General features: G+C 51.0%; 1 protein-coding gene across 12 annotated transcripts in view; it reads left to right on the forward strand.

The window, feature by feature from the left end:
- Positions 1-23,646, forward strand: part of Wnk2 (WNK lysine deficient protein kinase 2) — a 107,618-nt gene extending 83,972 nt beyond the window's left edge. For 3 of the 12 annotated variants that reach the window (XM_085831102.1, XM_085831105.1, XM_085831107.1), the window contains 11 exons: positions 359-1,179; positions 1,454-1,529; positions 4,201-4,289; positions 4,386-5,065; positions 7,645-7,859; positions 8,870-9,040; positions 9,815-9,913; positions 15,991-16,035; positions 17,488-17,726; positions 20,742-20,853; positions 21,809-22,358. In XM_085831102.1, coding sequence (XP_085687228.1) covers positions 359-1,179; positions 1,454-1,529; positions 4,201-4,289; positions 4,386-5,065; positions 7,645-7,859; positions 8,870-9,040; positions 9,815-9,913; positions 15,991-16,035; positions 17,488-17,726; positions 20,742-20,853; positions 21,809-21,837 — 2,576 coding nt within the window. In that variant the 3' untranslated portion in view covers positions 21,838-22,358. Of the gene's footprint in view, positions 1-358; positions 1,180-1,453; positions 1,530-4,200; positions 4,290-4,385; positions 5,066-7,644; positions 7,860-8,869; positions 9,041-9,814; positions 9,914-15,990; positions 16,036-17,487; positions 17,727-20,741; positions 22,362-23,445 lie in introns of those variants that run through there. The other 9 variants (XM_085831104.1, XM_029468367.2, XM_021180037.2 and 6 more) reach the window with 9 other exon arrangements.
- Positions 23,647-24,750: the final 1,104 nt, after the last annotated feature.

Raw genomic sequence — 24,750 nt, forward strand, 5'->3', positions numbered from 1 at the left:
TTAAAGGCATGCGCCACCACGCCCGGCTCATGTTCAAGTTTTGTCCAGCATAGACACTGTAGGCAGATGGGTGATCATGCAAAGGCCACGCATGACAAGTGCTGGAACCAGATGTCGAGAACAGGATGGTGTAGAATACCATAGGGTACTCTGTAGGGACAGAGGTTCATATGTGAGTATCATCCCATGAGGCTGATGGCACTGAACATGAGGGGACAGAATGGCAGACAGGAACTTGACCCCTCGGGGGAACCAAGATAAGTTTGCTGGAGTCGCAAGCAGGTAGTCATCGGTGTAGACAGGGAAGGGCTGGATGAAGAGAATCGGGGCAAATGATATTAATCCCTTTTTCTTCTAGACCCAGCGCCCTATCCAGACCAGCTGTCCTTGACGGACAAACCTAGTTTCCCAGCTGCTCAGCAGCTCCTGAGCCAGGCAGGCTCCAGCAACCCTCCTGGTGGAGCATCAGCCCCCTTGGCCCCGTCTTCCCCTCCTGTGACTACTGTAATCCCGGCAGCACCAGCCACCAGCACCGTGCCAGAGTCAGCAGCAGGGACTGCCATGCAGGCAGGAGGTCCAGGGACTCATCAAGGACCAGCCAGTGTCCATGAGACCCTCCAGTCACTGGCCGAGACACACTCTACCCAGTGTACTGCCCAGCCCCTTAGTACTGGCCAAGGACCTTGCACCCCAGCTCTGGAAGCCTCTCGCTGCTCCACAGGTCTGGGGGAGCCCATCTCAACCAGGGAGGTCAGCACGCAAGGAGAGCCCCTGCCTGCTTCAGTGCCAGAACCCAGCCCTCCCACTGGGGCCACACAATCTGTACCGGGTCAGCCACCACCCCCACTGCCCATCACAGTGGGGGCTATCAATCTGGCAGCTCCCCAGCTCCCCAGTCCCCCCCTGGGACCTACTGCTCCCCCACCACCCCCCTCAGCCTTGGAATCTGATGGGGAAGGGCCACCCCCTAGGGTGGGCTTCGTGGACAACACCATCAAGAGTCTGGATGAGAAACTTCGGACTCTGCTCTACCAGGAGCACGTGCCCACCTCCTCAGCCTCAGCTGGGACCCCCATGGAGGCAAGCGATAGAGACTTCACCCTGGAGCCCCTGCGAGGAGACCTTCCCTCAGCCTTGAGTGACAAGACCCCAAGCCTCACCCAGCAGACCCAGCCCTCAGTGAGTAGCTCGATTCACCCCAGTACCTACTCCCCGACCATAGCTGGAGGTAGGCAGGCATCCCAGCTATGCAGGGCCTGACTGGCTGTCTTGGTGACATGCCCGCGGTGTATGGCACCAAGCAAATTCAGCTCAGTTGTTCATATGAAGGAGACAGGCCAGGCCAGAGACAGTTCCAGTTATAGAGGTAACAGATCAGTGGTTTAGGAGTTAGTTACAGAGATGCTGATAAGCTGAACTCACAATTCTCCTTTTCTTGTTTTTCTTCTTTCAGTTGGAAAAGTCCGAAACAGCCCCTGCAGGATGGGCCCTGGCCCAGAGGGAACAGGGTGCATCTTCTCCAATGACAGGTAACATCTCAAGATCAAAGTGGTGCAGGCCCATGTCCACTCCACCAGTGGGCACCACTGCAGTTGCCACAGGCCTTCTGGGAACCAGAGCCTTTGTACCCTCATGCTTTCAGGGATGAAATAGCCCATCAAGCGACAGAAGGAACTGCTCTCACAATCCAAAGAGAAAGTCCTGTCAGGGGACGCGAAAGCTAAAATATGGGAGTGGTCTGCTAAGGCCCTGTGAGAAATGTACCTAGGCCCCAGCTCCCTAATGACTGGGCAGCTAAGGGGAGAAAGAGAGAGACCGAGACCCCACTGCTTTCTTCTCTGTGGCCCCAGTAGCTATGCACCTTGAGGGGAACTCTTACTTTACTGAGGTTCATGGGTTTGGTGGAGTGTAGGGTTGTTGGCCTATGTCCACTCTGTCAATGTGCACCACTGCTTGGGGAGGTGGAACTCCAGGGAGTCTGACTGAGCTTACCCCACAACACTCCCTGGGGGGAGGGAGGGAAGTAGGTGCTGGGCTGTAGGGAAGCGCTGAGGTGCCGCTCTGGGGTAGGAAAGTGAAGTCTGTGACATGGGGGAGCCAGAGCTGGCTTGGGGGGGGGAGGTCGGGAGTTCCTGACCCTTGGACACCCAGGCACCCACTGCTGGGAGTTGCAGAAGAGCAGAGAATGGAGTGGTGGTAGGGTGGGCTGTGGGCTGGGGAAAAAGGGGAGCCCTGGCTTGTCTCACAGGGTGATTTTCCTTGGCCTAGGTTTGATGACTGACCATTGTGTCTGGGAGCACACAGAGGCCTTCTGTGGGAGATTAGGCTGCAGCTTTGTAGGCAAAGGCCTTCTTCATGGCTCCCCAGAGCAGATCTTGATGAAAAGAGACAGTCCATTAGTTCTAAACAGTTAGCTGTCATGGCGGAAAATGAATGCATAAAACTATACCCCCTTTTCTCAGGGTGGGCCTGAAATTAAATACCTTTTGCAGGAAGGAATGTCTGGGAAGGGAAGCTTATTGGCTAAGCCCTCCAGGCCTTTAGGTACCTCATTGGCATGGAGAACTCTGTTTTGGGCCTATGTGACCACACTTTTATGTGAGAAGCAGGGAACGTGTTCGAAGTCAGGAGTCTGGCAGGGAGCTGGGAGTCACCTAAGCCTTGGGTGTGTGCCCACTGAGTCTCCTGGTCTCCACCTGCTCTACCTTACCAAACTTCCTGGGATGGTCTTAGGTCCCACAGTAGGGTGTGGAGCGGTCAGAGGATAACATGCATCAGTCGGCTCCCTCCTTTGATCATGAGACTCTTGAGAGTTAAACTTGGATCACCAGGCTTAGTGGCAAGTACCTTAGCCCACTGAGCTATCTCACCAGCCCTTTTTATCTTCTGAGATAGCTGTGTAGCCCAGGCTAACGTTGCCCTTGCATTGATCCCTGCCTCAGCCTTCCTAGTTGCTGAGATCACATGATTCTTCCTGATCCATTATCAAACATTTGAGACTTCATCCTAGGAGTCTGATCTACTTTCTAAGGTGCCGGAGTTCCTCACCAGATTTCGTGGGGATCGGCGGGAGAAGAGTTATGACCCAGCTGGACCTGGCAAGGGTGACTTCCCTGTTGTCCATGACAGCTCTGAACTGCCTTCCCAGTGAGAGGCTCAGTCCAGCTCCACCTGGTGGACCCAAGGGGCAGCTGTGTTGTTGGTTTCTGGGCTAGGGCCCCAAGAGGTTGGAGGCAGCTCTTCAGGTGACCCTAGCCCAGTGCCAGCCTTGAGCTGAGGTCTCCATCCCAGATCTTTTATAAAAGGATAATGAAGCCTCTGTGTCCAAGAAGAGGTGTTTGTTACCTGCAATCACAAACCTATACTTAGAGTTGAGAAGTCATGGCAGGCAATAGAGGGATTGTTCCAAAAGGCTGACTGATGATGCTGATTCAGGTCTAAATGGGTGAATATTTTGTTTGTTTTTTTTGTTTGTTTTTTAAAGACAGGGTTCCTCTGTGTGGCCCTGGCTGTCCTAGAGCTCACTTTGTAGACCAAGCTGGCCTTCAACTTCAAGATCCCCCTGCCTCTGCCTCCAAAGTGCTGGGATTAAAGGCATGCGCCACCACACCTGGCCCCTAACATATGAACTTTATAATGGGCACAGGAATAGACAGAATGCAGTTGGTACTGAGGGCCTGTCACTGGAGGAATGCAAAGATGAGGAAGGGAGATCAAGTGTTGCCTACAAGTGGGGGGCATATAACAGGGATGGGATAGGAATATGAGGTTCCTATATAGAGTAATACAAGGCACACTCATGTGAGTCCGTGTGTCAGTCTGTGGTTTGTCTTGATGTGTGGCAGGCACTCCCTGTCCCCCTCTAAGTAGGGCTGGGATCTGCTCTACAATATCCGCTTAGGTCCTTCTAAAGCCAGAGGCATCGGGGAAAAGGTTTTGGCCACCAGAGTACAGAGTATTCTAAAAAAGGGTAGTCCACCTGACTCATCTTCCCTTCCCCAGGCTTGTGACTGTCTCCCAGGATATGATATCCCCAAGATGCCACAGATAGGGTACCACAGTGCATTCTCAATCTTCAGAGCCCCAGAATGTCACCCCTCCCTGCCCAGTGGCCATACTCCCACTGTGTGGGCCTCTGGGCTGTGAGCCATTCCTCACTATTCTCTCCCCAACTTCAGTAATGCAGTTGTGTTCCTACAGCAGAGTCATCTTCCAGCAACACACTGGGCTGTGACAGTGATGCAGGGCAGGTGGCCTCGGACTCCTCCACAGCACCCAGTGTCCCCCAGGTAAAGGAGGCTCTTGATACACACTTTGCCAGAAGGGAGCAGGGATGCTAACCTCAGCTGGTTCTCACAGAGTCTTCATTTCTATTCCTCCTTCAGGATGCCTCTGGTTCTTCCATCCCCACACACATGGATCCCAAAGATCAGAACAGTAGTGGTCCCAGAGAAACCTTGGCAGCACCCATGCAGAGTGGCCCAGGGTCCTTCACAGTGGGCAGCCCAGCCCAGCTGCGTGGCGCCCGGGACTCCGGGTCTCCTCATAAGCGGCCAGGGCAGCAGGACAACAGTTCTCCGGCCAAAACTGTAGGGCGCTTTTCCGTGGTCAGCACACAGGATGAGTGGACTCTGGCATCACCACACAGCCTGCGGTACTCTGCCCCACCTGATGTCTACCTGGATGAGATCCCCTCTAGCCCTGAGGTGAAGCTGGCAGTGCGGCGGGTACAGACAGCCTCCTCCATCGAGGTTGGCGTTGAGGAACCTGCCTCTAGTGACTCTGGGGATGAACGCCCAAGAAGGAGGACCCAAGTGCAGAAACAGTCCTCCCTGCCGGGTACTGGTGGTGTGGCAAGTGACTTTGTGAAGAAGGCCACTGCCTTCCTGCACAGGTCTTCAAGGGCCGGCTCGCTGGGCCCTGAGACACCCAGTAGGGCAGGTGTGAAGGTCCCTACCATCAGCATCACCTCCTTCCACTCCCAGTCATCCTACATCAGCAGTGACAATGACTCGGAGTTTGAGGACGCAGACATAAAGAAGGAACTGCGCAGTCTGCGGGAAAAGTACGTTTGGGAGGGCATGGCTCACCTAGCCGGAGTGGGGCTCACCCAGTCAGCATAGGGAGGGGATGGTAGGCTACATGGCTGGGGAGGGTTCATCCAGCCAGCCTGGACATAGTCGGGTCTATTGGATGGAGTTTAAATCAAGCCGTGAGGTGTCTACTGGTGGGCTCTAGCCAGGGTGATGGGACAGTGAAGAAGGCCAGTTAACTTCTACCCTCCAAGCTGAGGACCCATCTAGGATGTCTTTGCACTGGGCCAACCATGCTCTGCCACCTGCGTGACTATTGTCACGCAGCTCTCAAGTACGTGCTGGGATTAGGAGACCGGCACCTTCTTCAGGCTGTCTTTCCTCACCTCCTTCCTTCCCTATTGATCGGCCCCTGTCTCTTCCTGTCTCAGAGTCTGTCTCTCTCAGCTGGCCTCTCACTCAGAAAGTACTCATTCTGTCTCTCTATGATCAGGGATTACTAATGCCCTGAGCTGCCCTTCAGGGTGGGAGAGTAGAATTTGACAGGCGAGCTTCTGGTGTGTGGCTCATGAGACCCCCACCAATGGCTGAAGCACAGGGATTTGCTTCAACTGTCTAAATGAGCTAAGCAGCTACAGGTGCCCTGAGAGAGGAGGAGACACTGAGACTGCAAAGCTTCTGCAAGATGTGAGTGGGGGAGGGGGATGATGAAGACTACCAGTCTTGGGGCTCTTAGCAAAGTAGCCCCAAGTGACCATAGTGGAACTTCCATTGAGGTGAGAAAATGGAGGAGGGCACTACTTGAGACCTCCAAACTGACCTGTGCTCTGAATCCTAAAGAAGGAGTCTTGTCTGCTGACCCCAACAGACCCACAGGCAGACAGCCATCCTCTGGAAATATACTTCTGTCTCTCCCTAAGTTTGCAGGGAGAAAATCATTTCCACTTGGTGTTTACTGATTGCTTTGCGTATGTATGAATGAATGTACATACATGTGTGTGTGCACTAGTATGTGCCAGTGTGCATGTAGGCATCCACACCTTTGTGTATGCAAATGAAGAGTTTCAAGAGGTCAAGATCAGGCATCTTATCACTTCCTCTCTCAGTTTAAAAACAGAGTATCTCACTGAACCTGGGGTTCACAAATTTGTCTACACTTTCTGGCCAGGATGCCATAGGTGTACTCCTGTCTCTTCCTCCCCAGTGCTGGAGCTACAGGTGTGAGGTGTGCTGTGGTTACAGGTGTGCTGGGATTACAGTGTGTCAGGATTACAGGCGTGCCAGGGTTACAGGTGTACCAGTGTTTCAGGTATGCCAGGATTACAGATGTGCCAGGATTACAGATGTGCCGGGATTACAGGTGTACCAGGATTACAGGTGTGTCAGGGTTACAGGTATGCCAGAGTTACAGGTGTGCCAGGATTACAGATGTGCCAGGATTACAGATGTGCCAGGGTTACAGGTGTGCCAGGATTACAGGTGTGCTGGGGACCCAAGATCAGATCCTCATGCTTTCATAACAGGCATTTTACACATTAGCTCTTTGATATTTTTTAATTTTTTTAACTAAAGAAACTCTTTTTAAAAAAATTTAGAGAACAAGGCTTAACACCTCTCCTATAATTCCAGTACTCTGGAGGCTAAACTAAAAGGATTGCTAAAGGCTCAAGGCTAGCCTAGGGTGCATATTGAACCCCAAGCCATCCAGGAGTACATAGGGAAATCCCGTCTTAAAACAAAAGATTGGCCACCATTGAAGATGTGGGCAGGAAGTTAGCATTTGTCTTCTCATTTTCAACTGTGAAAAACACCTGTTTTCCCAACATGAGAGACGGAGGAAATAGGCTGAGGCCGCCGTGTCAGGGTGATATCAGGCTCTTAAATACAGTGAAGTTTAGTTTCTACCACAACAGGAGGGTAGCAGGGAAGGTAAGCAAGACCCATAAGGACCTGCATTCTTCCCTTTGCTGTCCTGGAGACTGCCCTGCCCACACCCTGTCCTATCTGCAGTCTACCTGCCTTCTTACCTGTGCCATAACCCTGACAGTAGCCCTCTGTAGTAGATCTAGTGGAAATGTTTATCAGCCACACATCTCACACAGTTGCTAGCCAATTCTCTAAGTCATCTTCCTGCCTTTCATGAGGAAAATAATACACTTTGCCCTAATATGCCCTAATGAACAGAGGTAGACCAGCTGTGCACAGTGCGGCACACCTATGATCCCAGCACTTAGAGGGAGAGCCAGAAGAATCATCAGTACAAGCTCATAGCAAATCTGGGACCAGCCTTGGGTACGTGAGACCCTGTCTGAGAAAGAGAGACAAAAAGTCTTCGTTCCAGGCACCTACTAATTTTCTCTATCTGTGCTGATGCTTTGGGCTTTAATTGTAAGCAGAAGGGCAGACATAGGATAATCCATGCTTCCTTGGGTATTGCAACAATTTAGTGATCATGAATCTGGATGTCTGGAAACTTGACCTATGTGCTCCCACCTGGCTTAGACCGTGCCATTGAAAGCCTGCAGACAAGGCAGCATTCCTTGTGCCGGCACAGCCTGGCTTTTCCCTGAAGGAGAAGCCCACCTGCCCTGCCTCCTCTCTTCTGTTCCAGGCACCTGAAGGAAATCTCGGAGCTACAGAGCCAGCAGAAGCAGGAGATCGAAGCCCTGTACCGACGCTTGGGCAAGCCACTCCCTCCCAATGTGGGGTTCTTCCACACTGCACCTCCTATGGGCCGCAGGAGGAAAACCAGCAAGAGCAAATTGAAGGCTGGCAAGCTGCTGAACCCCTTGGTGCAACAGCTCAAGGTCGTGGCCTCCAGCACAGGTCTGCTGCTTCTGTGGGAGGACCGTACCTGGGCTGAGGAGGGATGGTGCCGAGGGACCCTAAATTAGCCTGAGAGGCTGGCTCTGGGTTGGTGTAATATCTCCAGACCTGGAAGAGTGTGGGTGTTTTCTTTTTCCTGGATCTCCTTATACTGGAGCTAGGAGTCTCTGCAAGGCCAGGGAAACCTCAGGCTTCCATTCTAGTGCTGATGGAAAGGCCTGTGTGAGGATAGGGGCTGCATGGAGCCAGGCCTTGGCCCCGTGTGGAAGGAGGGAGCCACTCCTGGACCACATTGCATCTAGGAAGCCCCAGGGCGTTCCATCCCTGATCCTACATGTAGGATACACCCTGGGATGGAAGTGACTGCTTCCTCTAGCCCTATAACTCAGGCACACATTAGCCCCTGCTTGCTGGGTATCAGGTGGCTAGGGAGAGGATAGAGTGTTCTCCAGGCCTTGTGATAGTGGTACCCAGACCCTGGTGCTGCAGAGCCTGGGCACCAGGCAACACCCTTTGCATGTCAGGGTTCCCTTGAGGCCCCCTAGAGCTGTGGTGCAGGGTGCACTGTAGGGGGAAGGGGGAATCCATGAACCCCAATCTCCAAACATGACAGGTGGGAAGCCACTACTGAATGACCCGCAAGCACTCCCTAATTGTGAACCACTTACACACTGCACAAGTGATGTAAACACAGTGCCAATCCCAAAGCTAAGGGGAAGCTCTGCAGTGATGTGTGCAAAGGACGTGTCACTTTGAGCTCACATCCATTACCTGCCACTTAACTTGCACAACATAGGTCTGGCATGGCACTGGGACTTGGTAAAGGGGGACACTTTTTTTGATTGGCCCCAGCACTTCAGACCAGGAGCTTGTCTGTATACTGGTTTTCTACAAGAGATTCAACTTCCCCAAGGTCACCCAGCAGAGAGCAGGAAGTCAACCCAGCCATACCCTTCCCTGCCCAGTGGCGCCTCATGGTGCCTGTCACCTCTTCTCCCCCCCTCGCCCAGGTCATTTGTCTGACTCCAGCAGAGGCCCTCCCACTAAGGACCCTGCCCACGCCAGCACGCCCCCGGGCACCAAGGCAGTTCAGACCCAGCAGCCCTGCTCCGTTCGGGCCTCTCTGTCCACAGACATCTGCTCCGGTTTAGCCAGTGATGGAGGCGGAGCGCGTGGCCAAGGTGATTTCCAGCTTGCCTGTCTCCAAGCATGTGCCAGCCACGTAGGGCCTCAGAGGTGTCCCAGAAGCACGCCTGTGTGTGTAGAGGGGTCCAGAGCTACAGCTAAGGCTGCTAAGCAGCTTTATAAAAAACAACAGAGGAGAAAATTGTAAAGGTGTAGTCTTTGAATACAAAGAATGGAATTGTCCCGCCATGTAAGCGGCTCAGAGGCAGGCGATGGGTTGCTAAAGTGGACCTCAGGAAGTGGCCATGACCAGGAGGGATCAGCCCGATGACTGGGGAGGGGACGGGGCCTGGCATCTTGCTGTGTTCTGCGATGCCTGTTCCTAGGCCCTGGCTACCCTGCCCTGCCTGCTTCCCACAGCAGAGCCAGACGGTGCTAAACACCGCGTCCTTCCAAAGTCCACGGGACGGCTAGGGGACAAGGGCTCAGCTCTCAGGCTGGGATGTCTGCTCATCACTGCCATGGACGGCAGCAGCTGCTCGATAAGGCGCTTTCCTGTCCTCACCATCTCTGTCCAGAGAAATCATGGTGACCGATAAAGGTGCCCCACCTGCCCCACCCCTCCTCCTCCGGGCCGCTTCTCTTCCTCTCCTACCGTTTGCCTCCTCCCATTCTGTGGTCAGTGGCTTTTGGTGCTTGGGCTGGGCTAGGTGGAGCCACGGATGTTAAGTTACAAGGCTGGTGTGTGGCTGTTGGTGTGGAGGAGGAATCGCAGCAACCTGTACTTGATGAGTGTCTCTCTGTTCTCTTCCCTTTATATTCATTTGCAGGCTGGACGGTTTACCACCCAACGTCTGAGAGAGGGGCCTATAAGTCTAGTAGCAAGCCTCGTGCTCGATTCCTCAGTGGACCCGTATCTGTGTCCATCTGTCTGTATTTGTTCTTTTGTATTTTCCCACCTCCTAGCCCTTGGTTTCTCCCCTCCCCACTCCCACCCCGTCTTCATCACCTCTCATACATTTCATAGGACACCACTCCAACCCCTAAAAGTCACCTCCTCCATGCAGAAGGTGGACCCCCCACAAGCCTCTCCCATTGCACACAGTGTCCATAGTCACCCAGCTCCAGACGGCTGTGTGCATGCTCTTGGCTGCAACCAGGCACCAAAATCATGCGCAACGGCCTACCTACCTCTGCCCCACACATGCCGGCGCATCCCGAACCCCTCCTGTCACCTCATTTAATTTCTTTTCTTCTGTTGGACGTAGTTTTCTTTTCTGTTGCAACTGTGGCCAGTATACATGTCTGCTGTCTCCCAGTTCCAATGACAACAAAAAGATAACCCCAGCCTTCTCCAGAGACCCAGTGTGTCACACATGTACCTGAACTCCCACCACATGCATGTAGCAGACTTACATAGCCCTAATGTCCCTGGGAGGTGTGACTTCTGTGTAGGGCCCAAAGCCCAGCACCCAGCTCTGTCTCCACCCTCTGTCCCATTCCCTGCATGTGGAGATGCTAAGAATTTGCTTCAGGGGTGTCAGGGGAGGGGTGATAGATCAGTGGCCCAGCACTTGCCTAGCATGCAAAAGAAAGGCCCTGGGTCCTTTCTAACCCCTGCACTGCAAAACAAAGAACTTGCTCCAGCTAGGGCTTCCTGGTCCTCAAACTCGTCCTATAGGGAGGGCTAGTCCCCTCTGCCATTTCTCCCTACTCTCTGCTAACTCCAACTCAAAAAGATGAGTAGACACCTTCTCTGGTCCACATAGCTCTTGCATTGGAACCTACATCCTGCCTGGTCCCTGTTCTCTTCCCTCTTAGCTGGAGCCCTCTGCTCCACAGTCTTCAGCTAACCCATATAACATCAGGGATGAAGCCAGTGAGGCAGCTCCTCCAACTTCCGCCAGACTCAAACCCAGTGCCAGTCTCCCTCACAGACCCTGGGACTTGTTTCTAGCACCCAGGAGAGCCCACCTGCTGGGACAGACTCACCCTGGTGCGATTTGTTTTTAACCCTCATAATGATTGGCAGATCAATCCAAAGCTGTGGAGCTTTTAGGTTTTTGGTTTTTTAATAGGGGAAAAAAAAAGGAGCTTTTTGACAATTGGCTTGGAGATACTGGTCTGGGGCACGTGACTTTTTGCTTGTACAATAAAGATACATTGTGCTTGTGGGGACCCCGAGACCATGTCTGTGGTAGGGACTATTGCCCTTCCCCATTCCTTGCATCCAAGGCACACAGTGGGCCATCCTTCTCCAGGTGCACATGGCTCTGTGCAAGTACCGGGGGCTTCTTGACATCTTCTTCTCTGTTCAGTCATCTGCTCATTTGTGGCACGGTGACATCTGGCTTGCAGCGCGTCTCTCTAACTTCTGGTCAGTTGTTGAGTCAAGGATGAGAAGGACTGGGAGAGCTTCCCCCTGCCAGCCTCATTCTGAGCCCTGCTTGCCTGAGGCCTCTCCTGCTGTGCCTTGTGGGCACACAACTCACATGAGGATGGTCCCCAGGTGTGACAGCACCTGGAGTTCTGGGTACATCCTGTCCCCAGGGCAGAGCACATGGTAATTTGTCACAGTGATCACAGTCATGGCTCTGAGAGCCGCTTTTGTGTCTCAGGTCATGTTTTTAAATGGTGTTCATGGTTTTGCTGTGAGTTATTGGCCTGAGATTATATATATATATGTATGTATACATATATATATATATATATATATATATATATATATATATATATATGTACATACATACATACATACATACATACATTGAGGAGAGGGGACCAGAAGGAAGGAACATCTGAGCAGGCTTGGCCAGGTAGTTTCAGGTGTTTCTGTGCTGCCCACAGTGGTTTGCTGGTTCATAGCCTGGCCTACCAAACCACATTGGATTGCCTCAGCATTCTATGGCCCCTACATGTTCTCAAGGGGCCTCCAGGCAGAGCCCAGATGAGTCCCTACTCTGGTCCCTCTCATAGTGATTCATAGTAGGGAGAGTCCTGTGCTAGCTCACTCTATGGACACGAAGACCCAAAAAGGCCCTTTTATCCCACATGCTGCTGACCTCTGAGTTTTAGGGATCCAGGCCTCTCACTAAGATGTCCATTTGTCTGTCTGTGTGATGGTTTCTGGATAACCTGTAGAGTGTCCTCAAGAGGAGATGTGAGTCCTGTGAGGATTGAGCCTGGAGTGTGGGGGAGAGCAGTGCTCCCTGAGCGTGGGAAGACAAGTGGCAGAAAGAGGGAGCCTGGCCAAGAGCCTGAGAGGAGAGAGGGACTTTTGGGGCAGAGTTGCAGGCAGCTGCTAAGACGCTCAGACTATGCCTACCTCTGTGAAACTGCATGATTGGGGATGACCATCATCGACCTAGAGGGTATCCGTTCACAGCTTTAGTGTGTGATGTCCCAGCTTCCTAGAGACAGGAGGCTCTAGGAACACAAAATATTCTTTAAACTTTAAGTACAGAAATATCTGAGTTTCATGGAAGCCCAGAGAAGGAAAAAGAGCCCCAAAGAGCAGGTTGAGCTCAGGTCACTGGGTGAGCTGGAAGACCTGCCTCTGGTGGAGCCAGGCAGAGCAATAGAGGACTCCCAAGACAGGTTTGAACCTGAGGCAAGAGGCAGGTGGAGATAGGCCATGAGTAGAGAGACCTTGTCTTAGTCAGTGTTCTACTGCTGTGAAGAGACACTGTGACCACAGAAGTTCTTATAAAATAAAACATTTGATTAGGGCTTGCTTAGAGTTTCAGAGCTATCCTCATGGCAGGGAGCATAGAGGCACACAGGCAGACACAGGCACACAGGCAGGAGAAGTAGCTGAGAGTTCTATCTCTGGATCTCCAGTGTTCTGCCTGAATTTAGGCCAGAAGAGGGCACCAGACCTCATTATAGATGGTTGTGAGCCACCATGTGGTTGCTGGGATTTGTACTCAAAATCTCTGGAAGAGTAGACAGTGTTCTTAACCACTGAGCCATCTCTCCAGCCCTCCACCTCCCTATCTATCTATCTATCTATCTATCTATCTATCTATCTATCTATCTATCTATCTATCTGGCTTGTGCTTTTGAAACCCCAAAGCCTATTATCTGTGACACATCTACTCCAACAAACCACACCTCCTAATCCTTCTCAAGTAGTGCCACTCCCTGATGACTAAGCATTCAGACATATGAGCCTACAGGGATCATGCATATTCAGACCACCACAAGCCTCCAGGCAGAGTGAATCCTAAATGGTTCCCTTCTCCCAGTCTGGGCAGGGTCCTGGCAGGCCCCATGACACACTTCCTTGTTCATGTCTGTGAAACCCAAGGCCACACTTGGGCTTCTGTAGTTGAGAAACCATGGGTACAGTCTACTTCTCTTGTGTCTGACCCATGCTCAGGCAGGCATGGTCACATCGAGTTTCTTGCTGTGGCTTAAGAAACATGAGATCTCATGATGTATCATTTGCCTTGAGTCTGGTTCCGGGACCCTCTTAAGCCCTCTGCCCTCTTCCTCTTTGGATTGTTCCCATCTCTTACTAGTGATAAGAGAGAATCCAGTGAGGTCCCCAACGGGGAACAAGAGGGACCGACCGCATCCACACTCCATAGCCTAGGCTTACCACTGAGGTCTGTGAATGCAGACATGTTAGCTCCAGGCTCTGTAAGACCCAGTGATGTACATCTCAAAGCCAACTGAGCTATCCTGCACTGAACCAAGGCATCCTGTTTCTGAGTTGATCCTTCGTGGGTAGCTTTTATTTTCTCTGCTTGAGAATAAGATTGTCCCTTATAGAAACAGCTCTGGGAGATTTTTGCTTTTGACATCAGAGTATGGTGGAGGTGGAGGTGGAGGTGGAGGGCTAGTGGTCTGTAGTTAGAACTAGCCTGTGGGAGGTTGGGATGGGGCTAAGCCATCTGGGCTAGCTATAGGAGATGCTGGATGGGAGCTACTTGGCACCAGGAGGGCTGACTCCCTGAGGAGGACTGTTCTTGTGAACCTCATCAATATTTGAGATGCAGAGAACAGATGTGAGGATTTGCTCCAGGCTGCAGCCACTCTAAGTATCTGTCATAGTCTTCCACTCTGAGCTTCACATCGCCATGCTTGGGAAATCCTTGTTGCCAGCCAAGTTTCTGAGATGGTGGCTATAGACTGTAGAGAAGATGTGCTGTCAACTCACCAGTGATGCATAACCATCTCGTTATGCAGAGACCTTACCTCACTGCAGGGACACAAGTAGGGTATCTAAGGGAACCAGGATGGGACTGGTTGAAACCATCCTGCCTCTGGCTGGCTTGATAACTCACTTAGTGCCATCCTGAGTAGCAGGAGCCCGCCAGTAACTATCCTGGCACAGTGGGTGTGGGGGCCAACTTTGTTCCTCAGATGCCCCAGGCAGAGGTGGTGTCCCTGGTAGACTGAGAGCCATGTAGGAATATGCAGGACTGTTGACATGGTACTGGATACTCCCCTGAGACTCTGCATCAGTACAGAGAGCAGTGTGGCCTTAGCATTAACACAGAATGACAAACACGACTGATTTGTCTAGAGCCTGGTGCTGTATACCCTGGTCATCTGGGGCCAGTCCAGGAGGGATATGGAGGATGGGAACTAATGACCCTGATCACCTGAGTCTGGTGACAGCCATGGCCAGTCCATAGGAAGGACTGAGTCACGCATCCACAGCCCCTTTTCCTCCAAAAGTAAACTGATATTCCCTCTCTGCAACACAAGTTATCTTCCCAATCCCTCCTCTCTATCTCCCTTCTTTCTATTTGAAAATTGAATTATTTGACAAAACACCTCATTCCCCCACACACACACACTGTAGCCTTAGAGACCATATAGAATAAACTCAAAGTCCATTGCAGCTGTACTTCAGGTTCAATGCACACATCTTGGGCTTCATGACCTCTGGCCAAGGGGTGGCCAGCACTTATGCCCTATCCCTCAGGGTAAAAGTATCAGCCCTTCTAGAACAGTTATAAGTGTTCTGATTTCCCAAACCTCTAGACTGGCTGACTTGTGAGCCAGTGCCGTGTGTGAGACCACTCCCTCCCTGGGGGGTATGTTTAGGATTGGGGGGATCCAAGGGCTGGAGTACAGACCTGCTATGCTAGTATGGCTTTGCCAAGTGACCTTGGGGAAGTCTGAGCTCTTCCTTGCCAGTTATAGCTCCTAGAGTAAGCCATAGGTTAAGACAGAATGGCAGCACCTACTCTAGCCCATGCTGGCCCTGGGCTCCTGGGTTACTCCATTTCTCTAGACACTGTATGCTGTCTACCTGACCCTGTAACGGGCTCAGGGCAGTGGGGCTAGGCTTGCTTAGTGGTGGTCCAATAAAGATGTTTCTCATTCCTCTGGGGAAAGTGAATCAACAGAAAAGAGGCATAGTGTCTCCTAAATCCATATCAACCCCAAGACAGATTCTAATATCCCTGCTAGGTGCCCCTGTCTGACCTGGTCCAAGGCAGCCATCTGGGATCCAGAATTGGCCTCAGACCTGCAAAACAATGTATCTTTTTGCACTTGGAAAACCTCTGGTGGCTTTGGTGGCCAGCCCAGGCTGAGCCTGGCTCCATTCAGGGACCCCTTGGCTGACTTTCAGTGGGTTCCCCTGCCTCAACCCGTGGGGCTCCTAAAGGCCTGGTGTTTGAAATGCAAGTAGTGTGATTTGCAACTTTTTTCTTTTTTTTTTCTTTTTTTGGTTTGGTTTTCTGTTTTTTCCTTTTTTTTTCCTTCTCTTTTTCTGGAATATGCTTTTAGAGACAAAACACTTCCCCCTGAAGCTTGGAGGCTCGCCCTGGCACCTCTGCCTCCTCAGCGAAGCCCATGAGAAGCCTGCACACGAACTCTGGGGATGTCACCCCGTTCTCCCAGGCCAGGCTGGCCTCCCTCTCCGACTGCTGCCTGTGTCTGTCCCCCTGCACACTGATGACTTTTGCTTACATGTGGTAGCGTGATCAATGTGTGCTGTTCTGCCTAACCCTGTGGTCTTGTGTCCTTTGTTCTTCCCTTACAGGGTCAGCCCTGAAGCGTCTCTGCCTAGGCAAAGAACACAGCAGTAGTAATTATCTGGGTTTTTTTTTTTTAACCTCCTTTGTCCCCTCTCATCGCATGGGCTTTGTTGTGGCTAGCGCGCATCAGGGCCTCCCACAAAAGTGTGGCCTGCTTTGCCCCTGACCCACAGGGCTCTGCTTTGCTTCTGCCTGTCTGGATAACTGCTCCCTCCCAGTTCCTCTTTGTGTCTCCATGGCTCCTACAATTTGTGCTATCTTGCCAGTCATCTCTTATTAGGCCTGTCCTTCTCCACAATGTCCATATATTGCCATTTATTAATTGGGTCCTTTTCTAAAACCTTAGGCATCAGTGTTTCTTTGAAGTGCTAACGATGAATGCTTCCCCAAGGAGGGATACCAAGGCCCCTCACACACACCCCTTTGCTCTCCCTTGTCTGTTTATTTTTAATTCTCCCACCCCTGTTTTTTGTTTTTGTTTTTGGTTTCTGGCTGAAAATGTCATATAGCGATAGCTGTCTGTTGAGTCTCATCACTAACGTGTAGTCCTTCACCTGTTCCTTCCTGTCACTGGCCACTAAAGCTCACTACATTTTGGAACAGCTTGTTTGAAGAGATGGTCATTAGCTGTTTAGGGTTTTTTGTTTTTTTGATGTTTTTTGAGGGGTGTATAAACATTTTAAATTGGCTTATTCAAAATTGCTAAGTGGAATTATGTGCATTGGGAAGGAAGGAGGGGAGGAGGCAGTTCAACAAGTCCTGTGTTGGCCATAAAACAGTCTCTCAGTGAAGCAGCCAAGCTCTCTGGTCTGGATACCAGGTCCCAGCTCCCTGCCTCCCAGTATCACCTAGCTATGACTTGGATGGTGTAGAGTCTGCCCAAGGGACTCTGGGTATGATTTCTTTCATTACCACCATCCCAAATGCTCTAAGAAAAGGCACCATTTCCTCACCTTGAGTTCCAAACTGCTAAGCAATCGAAAGGCACAAGAACACAATGAACAGTCTGTCCAGGGTGTGCCAGAAGGCTGGTGGCAGTGCTCATCTATTGAGCATTCTGAAAAGTAGCCTAAGAACCTGACCCTGTCCCTGGGATGCCAGTGCCCATGTGTGTCAGGCTGTGCCCACACGTCTGGCTATGGGTAGCCTGAGCTATCCATGCTCTCACATGTGAATCTAATGGGATATGCGGTGGTGGGCCTAGGGTAGACTCTTAATGGAGACTGCCAACTGTTCAGGGTCCTCTTCCCTGGCCTAGCTTAAAAAACAAGTATTGCCTGCCTGGCACAGCCCTGTCACCCATAGCCTACAGGGTGCCTCATGGTGTCTAATACCTGGGAGCAAAGCCCTCTGATGCAGACCGCCTCTTGAAGCAAGGTGTTGCTTGGCCAGAGTAGGCCGTTAATTGTCCCAGCCATCATGTGAGAATGACTGCGGTCAGCCTGTCAGTGGTGCTAGGTGAGTGTGTGGCGTCACCAATCCTGGCCTATATGACTCCCCAGGGTCTTCCACCAGCAGCCTGGCCCCAGGCCCTGAGCCAGGTCCCCAGCCCACCCTGCACGTCCAGGCGCAGGTGAACAACAGCAACAACAAGAAAGGCACCTTCACGGATGACCTGCACAAGCTGGTGGACGAGTGGACAACGAAGACCGTGGGGGCAGCACAAGTGAAGCCCACGCTCAACCAGCTGAAGCAGACGCAGAAGCTGCACGACATGGAGGCCTTGGGAGATGCTCGGGCTGTGAGTGAGCACGGGCACTGACTCTACCGGGAGGGATATGGTAGTATAGGCATGGCGGCTAGGGCCAGGAGCCATTGCCAGAATCCTGGATGCCAGATGGCAAATTCTGCTAAATGCTCTGCTTTCAAGGTCAGGGTCCATCTTGTCCAAAAAGAACTAGGCCTTTGCCCCTGTGATAGTTAGGAGGCAAGAGTGACTTCCTGTGGTCCTTGTGACCAGAAGGGGACAAGTTCAGTCTGTGACTCTAGAACTCAGGTACTCCTGAATCCCTGAACTAGGTAGCCCAAAGTCTGTCTACATCCTCAGTGTAGACAAACACATCTCCATCTGCATCATGGTCATCTGTCTCCAGGCTGGATTGCAGGTGTTGGCACATAATAAGATTTTGGCAGAGCTAGCTGTAGGAGTGTCCCCACGTTTCCAGCTTTCTAGAGGAATGTGTGGGAAATTGGTGTCATTTCTACTTTAAATGATTGGTGAATTCATGGGTGAATCCATCTGGGCTGAAGGATCATGTGGATGTTGTTTTCTGTGTGGAAAACATTCCTCTGTGAACTTCTACTTTGAAACTTTTTGAACACACATGGAGTTGGAGGTCTGCCGTGAATATCGTGTGCCTGAGCCTGCACTGTAGGAGTTGCTGGTAGAACTCAGCAGGCATCTACTCTTCTTTTGGAGAAGGCTGGCCTTAGGAGTCCTCTCTCTTTTCCAGTTCTAACACCATTTGGGTGTTCTATCTTATCTTGACAGTTTTGTTAAATTTTGTTTCCCTCTTAATTGCTACCTTGTCCCTAAATTCGCCCAGACTTTCAACTCAGCTACCATGTAACTTTAAAATCAGTTACACTTGGAGCAGTGTGATAGATCCCTGCTATGTGTTATTTCCGTATTGATGATTTCTGACTCCCCAGTTCTCTCTGAGTGTCTGTCCTTCCTTCCCTTCCTGCCCTTTTTCCTTCTCTCTTAAGGTTTTGTTAATTTCGTTGGCCATTTTAAGAAACTATGTTACCTTTGATAGTATTCTTTGTTGTGTATCTCATTCATTTCTAACTTAGTGTTTCTGCCTCTGGCTTCACCATTCTCTTGGTAGAGTGTTTATGAGGATGCTGGGTTGGGTTCCCAGCACTAGAATAAGAAATAAAAACTTAAGCTGGCTAGGCCACTGATTCTAGCATTTCAAATTCTTGCAGATGACCCAAGTTCAGCCCTCAGCACCAACATCTGGAGGCTCACATAGCTTATAACTCTAGCTCCAGAATACCCAGGGCCCTCTTCTGGCTCTCCTGGACACCTGCACAGATGCACATACATATAGACACACACATACATACACACAAATACAAGTTTAAAAAAGCGTACAGTTCTCTGCCAAACTTGCCAATGCTATATCTTATTTACATCGCATCTTCTGGTTTTCTGTTCTTTTCCCCTCCACTTCACTTCTTGTATTCCCTTGAGAGATTTTAACATTGTGCGAAGGACATTGGAAAGAAAAATCATTTGTAAAAATAATTTGAGATTTTTTTTTTATTGTCTTGACTTGCCTTTGATTTGTTTTTAACAGGGCTCTTCTATAAAGTGCCTAGTTGGATTGACTTAGCTTTTCATTATTGATTTGTGGGAGTCTGTTATATCTGTTTTGTCTTCTGTTACTCATATTCACCTTATCCCTCTACCGTGTGTGGGGGGTGGGGTGGGGGGGTGTGTACTGTGAGTATTAGCCTGCTTGTATGTGAAAATGTATACGGAGGCCAAATATCAACATGTAGTGTTTTCTCCATCTCTCCCCACCTTACATTTTTGGAGACAAGGTCTCTTTCCCTGAGTGGGGTGTTCACCAATTAGCTAGACTGTGTGGCCAGTGAGCTACAGGAATCCACCTGTCTCTGCCCCTCCCCACACTCGTGCCGCATACCAGGCTGTAGGTGCTGGGAATCTGAACTCTGGCCCTCTCGTTTATGCACGGGGCTGTTACAGACACTTTTGTACTTTCTCAGAGTTGAGTGTAAAGTAGAAAAGGTTAAATTTGGTTGGTTTTTTTTTTTTTCTATTTTAGCTGTTGTATGAGCATCTACAGTTGGTGCCTTACTCCAGCTTTGTTAAGCTTGTTGTTTACAGGGATAGAACATCCTGCTAAATGTGCTTGTTCAGCCATTCCTGTGGGTTTCTGTAGACATAAGCTTGTCATTTGTAGATATGCAGTTTTCTTTCCTTGTCTCATCTTGGCTGGGCCCCCTTGTTGTATTGACCAGTAGCATGAAGGAGCCTTGAGGGAAGGCCTCTGTAGGTATGGCTTCTGGCTCCATAGAGGCCTTCACTGCTGAGCATGCCTCTGTAAAAGGGTTGTGGGGTTTGGGGGTGTCCATCCTGCTTTGTATGGTGAACACCAGCTGTCGTTCTATGTAGTCTATATGTTTGTGGTGCTGAGGAGAGAAGCCAGGGCCTCATCTGTGTTAGGCAAGTGCTTGCCAGGGAACTCCAGGATAGCCTTTCTAGTGGGGCTTATCCTGGAGTGAGATAGAATCGAAGCCCACTGGACTGTGATGTTAAATCTTTTATAGTAACTGTCTTCAGTTTTCCAAATGTTTTGTTTAGGATGTTGTCGGCTGCTGCCAGTTCTTGATCTCTCTTGCTGTAGTCATATCCAGTTCTGTCTTTAGAAGTCGACTCCTTCTCTGGCCTCTAAGGCCAAAGTGCCTGAGAAACCAGAGGCCTGTCCCAGGGTTCCTGCCTCCCAGGCCATTGTAGTTGTATCATGTTATGAGACCATCAAACCAGATGCCATGGTATCAGCTGAGTGGAAATATGTAGGTCATGTAGGTCACTCCTTTGCCCTCCCACACCCTGCACATTCTGCTCCCAACATACTCTGGCTGGTAGACAGCTGGAGCTAAACCTCTATGTAGTGAACAGGGGAGGGAGGGCAGCCATTTCCCACACAAATGCTTGGACTACACAAGGAGACAGACTGACTGCAGCCTTCTTTGCCTTCCTTTTTGTTTCTGTGTCTCATAGACATCTGTGCCTCGAGCAGCAGTGGGGACATCGTGTCTGGCCCCGGCCCCTGGCCCTCTGTCCACCACAGCCACTCCTGGAGCCACCCCAGCCCTGCCTGTGCCCATACCAGGTACTGTCCACTCCAACCTCTCAGGCCCTCCTTGTACACTGCCTCTGTGTCAGTATGGAGGCCTGCTCCCTGTTCCTGTGTCCTGGGGACCCTGGGTGGCCTCAGGAAACCCAGAAGGGTCTTGGAGCAGTCAGAGCCCCACTCAGGTCCCTGTGTTCCCAGTGTTTCTACAGCCACCTGTTATCAGCACGCCAGGCCCCCGGCTGCACATCACGTAGCCTCCTGCCCTGCCCCTGGCCAAATGGAACACTCTGAAGCGTGTAGAAGAACCCAGTTGTGGTTTGGCCTCCTCATGGCTCCTCCACATGGGCACAAGGCACAGAGCCCCAGCCCAGGGGGCATGAGAGGGCAGCAAGACACTTCCCCTGCTGCCTCAGACCCTGTCACTCTTAGGTTCCTGCAGTCTACACAGGCAGTCCTCACACCCACGGCCTGCCCTTGTTAGAGGATTAGAACCTTGTCATCCCCTGCAGCAGCTCAGTGCCTTGAATCCCAGCTTTTCTGTTTCCATGATGGAAATACATGTTTTAAAAGGCCATTCATCCACAAAAGCGGATTCCATTACAGTTGGCATGCGTGTGGCTGTCTCCACTGTGTTATGTTGTAGAGGTGGGAATGGGGTACAGATATAAAGTCGGTAACTAGTTAGAATGTAAAAGCCTTCTATACAGAAACAAAGGGAACACTGACAATGTGACCTGCAAATGCTGGTTAGGTCCAGCTCAGTCCTTGATAGAGCAAGGTCACCCTGGGTGTCTTCAGTAACAGAGCCACCACGAGGTTTACCTGAAGTTGTTCTCCCTGTGAGGAGTGTCACCAGCTTTGTTGAGCCATGAGGATCCTGCCAGGCGAATACCCTGATAGCCAGCAGGCTGTTGTAAGCACCATGCAGACAAACATGACCTTCCAGCTCAGGGGTCCCACTCACTCTCTTCCTCTTTTCCATGGTTTTCAGAGGCCTGTGCTCTGCCCACCCCACCCTGAAAATTCCTCTCCAGGCCATCCTCAGGCCAGCCTACTGAGGGGCGGAGCATTTCTGGAGGTTTCCATGACACTTGTCCTGGGGGGGAGCGGGGAGATGAAAACTCCCTGACCCCCTCTGGGTGAATATTTTCTGCCTCCAGTTGGAGGGTGGGCTGCCTGGGGTGACCCCGCTGTGAACTGTACAGATCAGATGTACCCAGGAGAACCAGCTAGATTATTTCGGTTTAAATACACTACTCCATCAATTCAGTCAGAATTGAATTTCCAGGGGACAGCAGAGGCTTTTCCCTGGCCGCAATGCTGCAATAAGAGATTTCTGTTCTCTGTGTCTTAGTCTGAACACCACACAGGCCCACTCAGTAAAGCAGAGCCTACGTCGTCTTGCTCCTCTTGTGCCCAAGTCCTTTCCTCCTGTGACAATGCTAGTGGCATGGGATCCCTAAGAGTCTGTATGTGTGAAGGAGAAAAATAAACGTTTGCTTGAAAATACTGTGAAATGGCAGCTTTTGTTCTTGCCCCCTACTTACATCAAAGCCAAGCTGACTGGCCTTGTAGAAGATAGTTCTGGGCGGCCCAAGTGGGCCTGGCCTGGCCTCTGCTTGGAGCCACTAGCCATGTGTCCTGCCTGTACCCCAGAGAACGGGACTCAGGACGCTGGGAGATGAGAGGAAATCCTCTGCTGGGGTTGCTGGTCACTCAGCACTGGTACTTCTGGGAGTGGCCCAGACCCACTGTCACCAGGCTGTTAGTTGTAACCTGGCATTGCAACCTACTCTGCCATCTGTTGGCTGCTCTGCAAGCCACTACGCAGCAGGCATTGCTTTCAGAAGTGCAGGTAGAAAGGGCGAACCTTGCAGAAGGCAGCCTGCATTTCCAATCCCACCAGAGCTGGCACTGGATCCTAGAAAACCCAGGTTGTATAAGTCATAAGAACTCCTGCCCCCCTCCGCCATGGCTTGAGGGGCTTTTCTTTCAGGCTCTTGAGCTTTGTTGAGTAGAGTTGGGCAGGGGCCAGCCTAGCTCATATGAGAGGCACTGGCCTTCCTAAGAAGCCAGTTATGAAAGATGCTGGTTTAGGGAGAGGACTTGTCCTGTGGTAGTTCAGCAAACCCTTTGGGAACTGCCTTATATGTGTGCACTGTAGACCTTGTCCAGGCAACATGAGACCCTTCCTGCTAGAGGTGCTGTCTCAAGATATAGCACTGGGCTTGCTGCCTCTGTTCAGACCCTTATCTTGGCACTGGTGCTAAGCAGAAGCAGAAATTGAGACACTGTTTTCTCCCAGGGCTCCAAGGCCAGCTTAATCCAGAATGGTCCAGTGGGACAGGGTTGAGACCTTGTCTCTCTGGGCTTATGTGGTCATCACTGAGTGTCTGGCTGTTCTTAGAAGATATCCAGGTGGCAGTCAGCCCAGCTCTGTGCAGAGAACAGGGCTGACTGTACAGTGCACAGCCACCTCCTGGCATGGCTCTGACCCCACCCTTCTTCCTTTGCTATAGAAGCCAGGTGCCCAGGCAGGGCTGTGTGCACAGGCACCAGGGCCCAGCCTTAGGTGAGAGGCCAGTGCCTCAGAGGTCTGTAGTGAGCTGTGGCCATTTTGTTTTCTAGATCCTGAGAGTGAAAAGCCTGACTGAGCCGGCCCCCACGCCAGGCCCACACTTCATCATCCAGGAGAAGAAGCGGCAGACCCCAGGGCAGCCACTCCTCTAGTCCATTCACGATGTTTTGTAACCACTTTCTAACCATTTTTTTATTCACAATTGGAAACACAAATGTAATGCAAGAATAAAGCATATTTTGGGGGAGACAGGACTTTGGTATTTCAAACTTCCTCCTTTCCAGTGGTCCTCTGGGCAAGCAGGGGCTAGATGTGAAGAGTTGGAGAGGGGTCAGTCAGCCCGTTCTCTGCAAATCCCTGGAGGCTCCTCACACACAGCTGACACAGCTCCATGGCACTTTGTCTTTTCTCTGGCCTAAGGAGACCAAAGTCATCTGCCCCCATCAAAGGGAGAGCATCATGGAGGTCTGAAAGTGAGCCTCCTTTTCAGAACCTGTGGATGCCATCAGGAAAGAAACCAGCCAGCATGGGATCTGAAATCCTCTTGGGGTGGAGGACAGGACCAGCAGAGCTACACTTCCCCATGATGGAGTATGTCAAAAGTTCACATAGAAAGGAAACCAGGCAGGGAAGATGGCTCAGTAAAATGCTTGACCCAAGTTCAATCCTCAAAACCTAAGAAACCTAAGAAAAGTCAGGTATGGTGGCCCACATTTGTAATTACAGTGGTGTAGAGAAGAAATAGATCCCTAGAACTCTCTGGACAGCCAGCCTAAGCCTACTTGGAGAGTTCTAATCCAGAGAGAGGTAAGCAGGCCTAGAGAAATGGCTCAGTGGGTAACATGTTCACTCGTGTAAGCTTATATACCAGAGTGCAGATGCCTGATGCTTGCTGGTCATCTGGTCGACCTGAAATATGGAACTGTAGGTTCAGTGAGAGACCTGTCTAAACAAAGTGGAGAGCCATAGAGACAGAAAGCCAGGAGTTGGCCTCTGACACCACAAGTGCACCATCACACATGCACACACACACAAGTACACACACACACAAGAAGTAAAGATAGCAGCTCAGGAGCCACTTTATGGGTCTCCTTGCCCTTGTGAATCATCTGCTGATATGGTCCACACAGGCAAAGGGAACAGAGATGATGGGGGTGGGGTGGAAGCCCTCTGAGTACATACGGTGAATGATGGTACCAGAACCAGCTGCAGGGAGTCAAATCAACTTAGGATGATTCGAGGCTTATATAATTTTGGGGGACTGTGGGTAGGAACATCCAGGATGGGCAAAGGTCATTGGCTGAAGGCTTAGAGAACCAAAATGCCTCATTAGAATGAAGATCCACTTCAAGAAC

This window comes from Mus caroli, unplaced genomic scaffold (genome assembly GCF_978045245.1).
Source record: "Mus caroli unplaced genomic scaffold, Mus_caroli_1 scaffold_15, whole genome shotgun sequence".
Classification (NCBI taxonomy): Eukaryota; Metazoa; Chordata; class Mammalia; order Rodentia; family Muridae; genus Mus; species Mus caroli.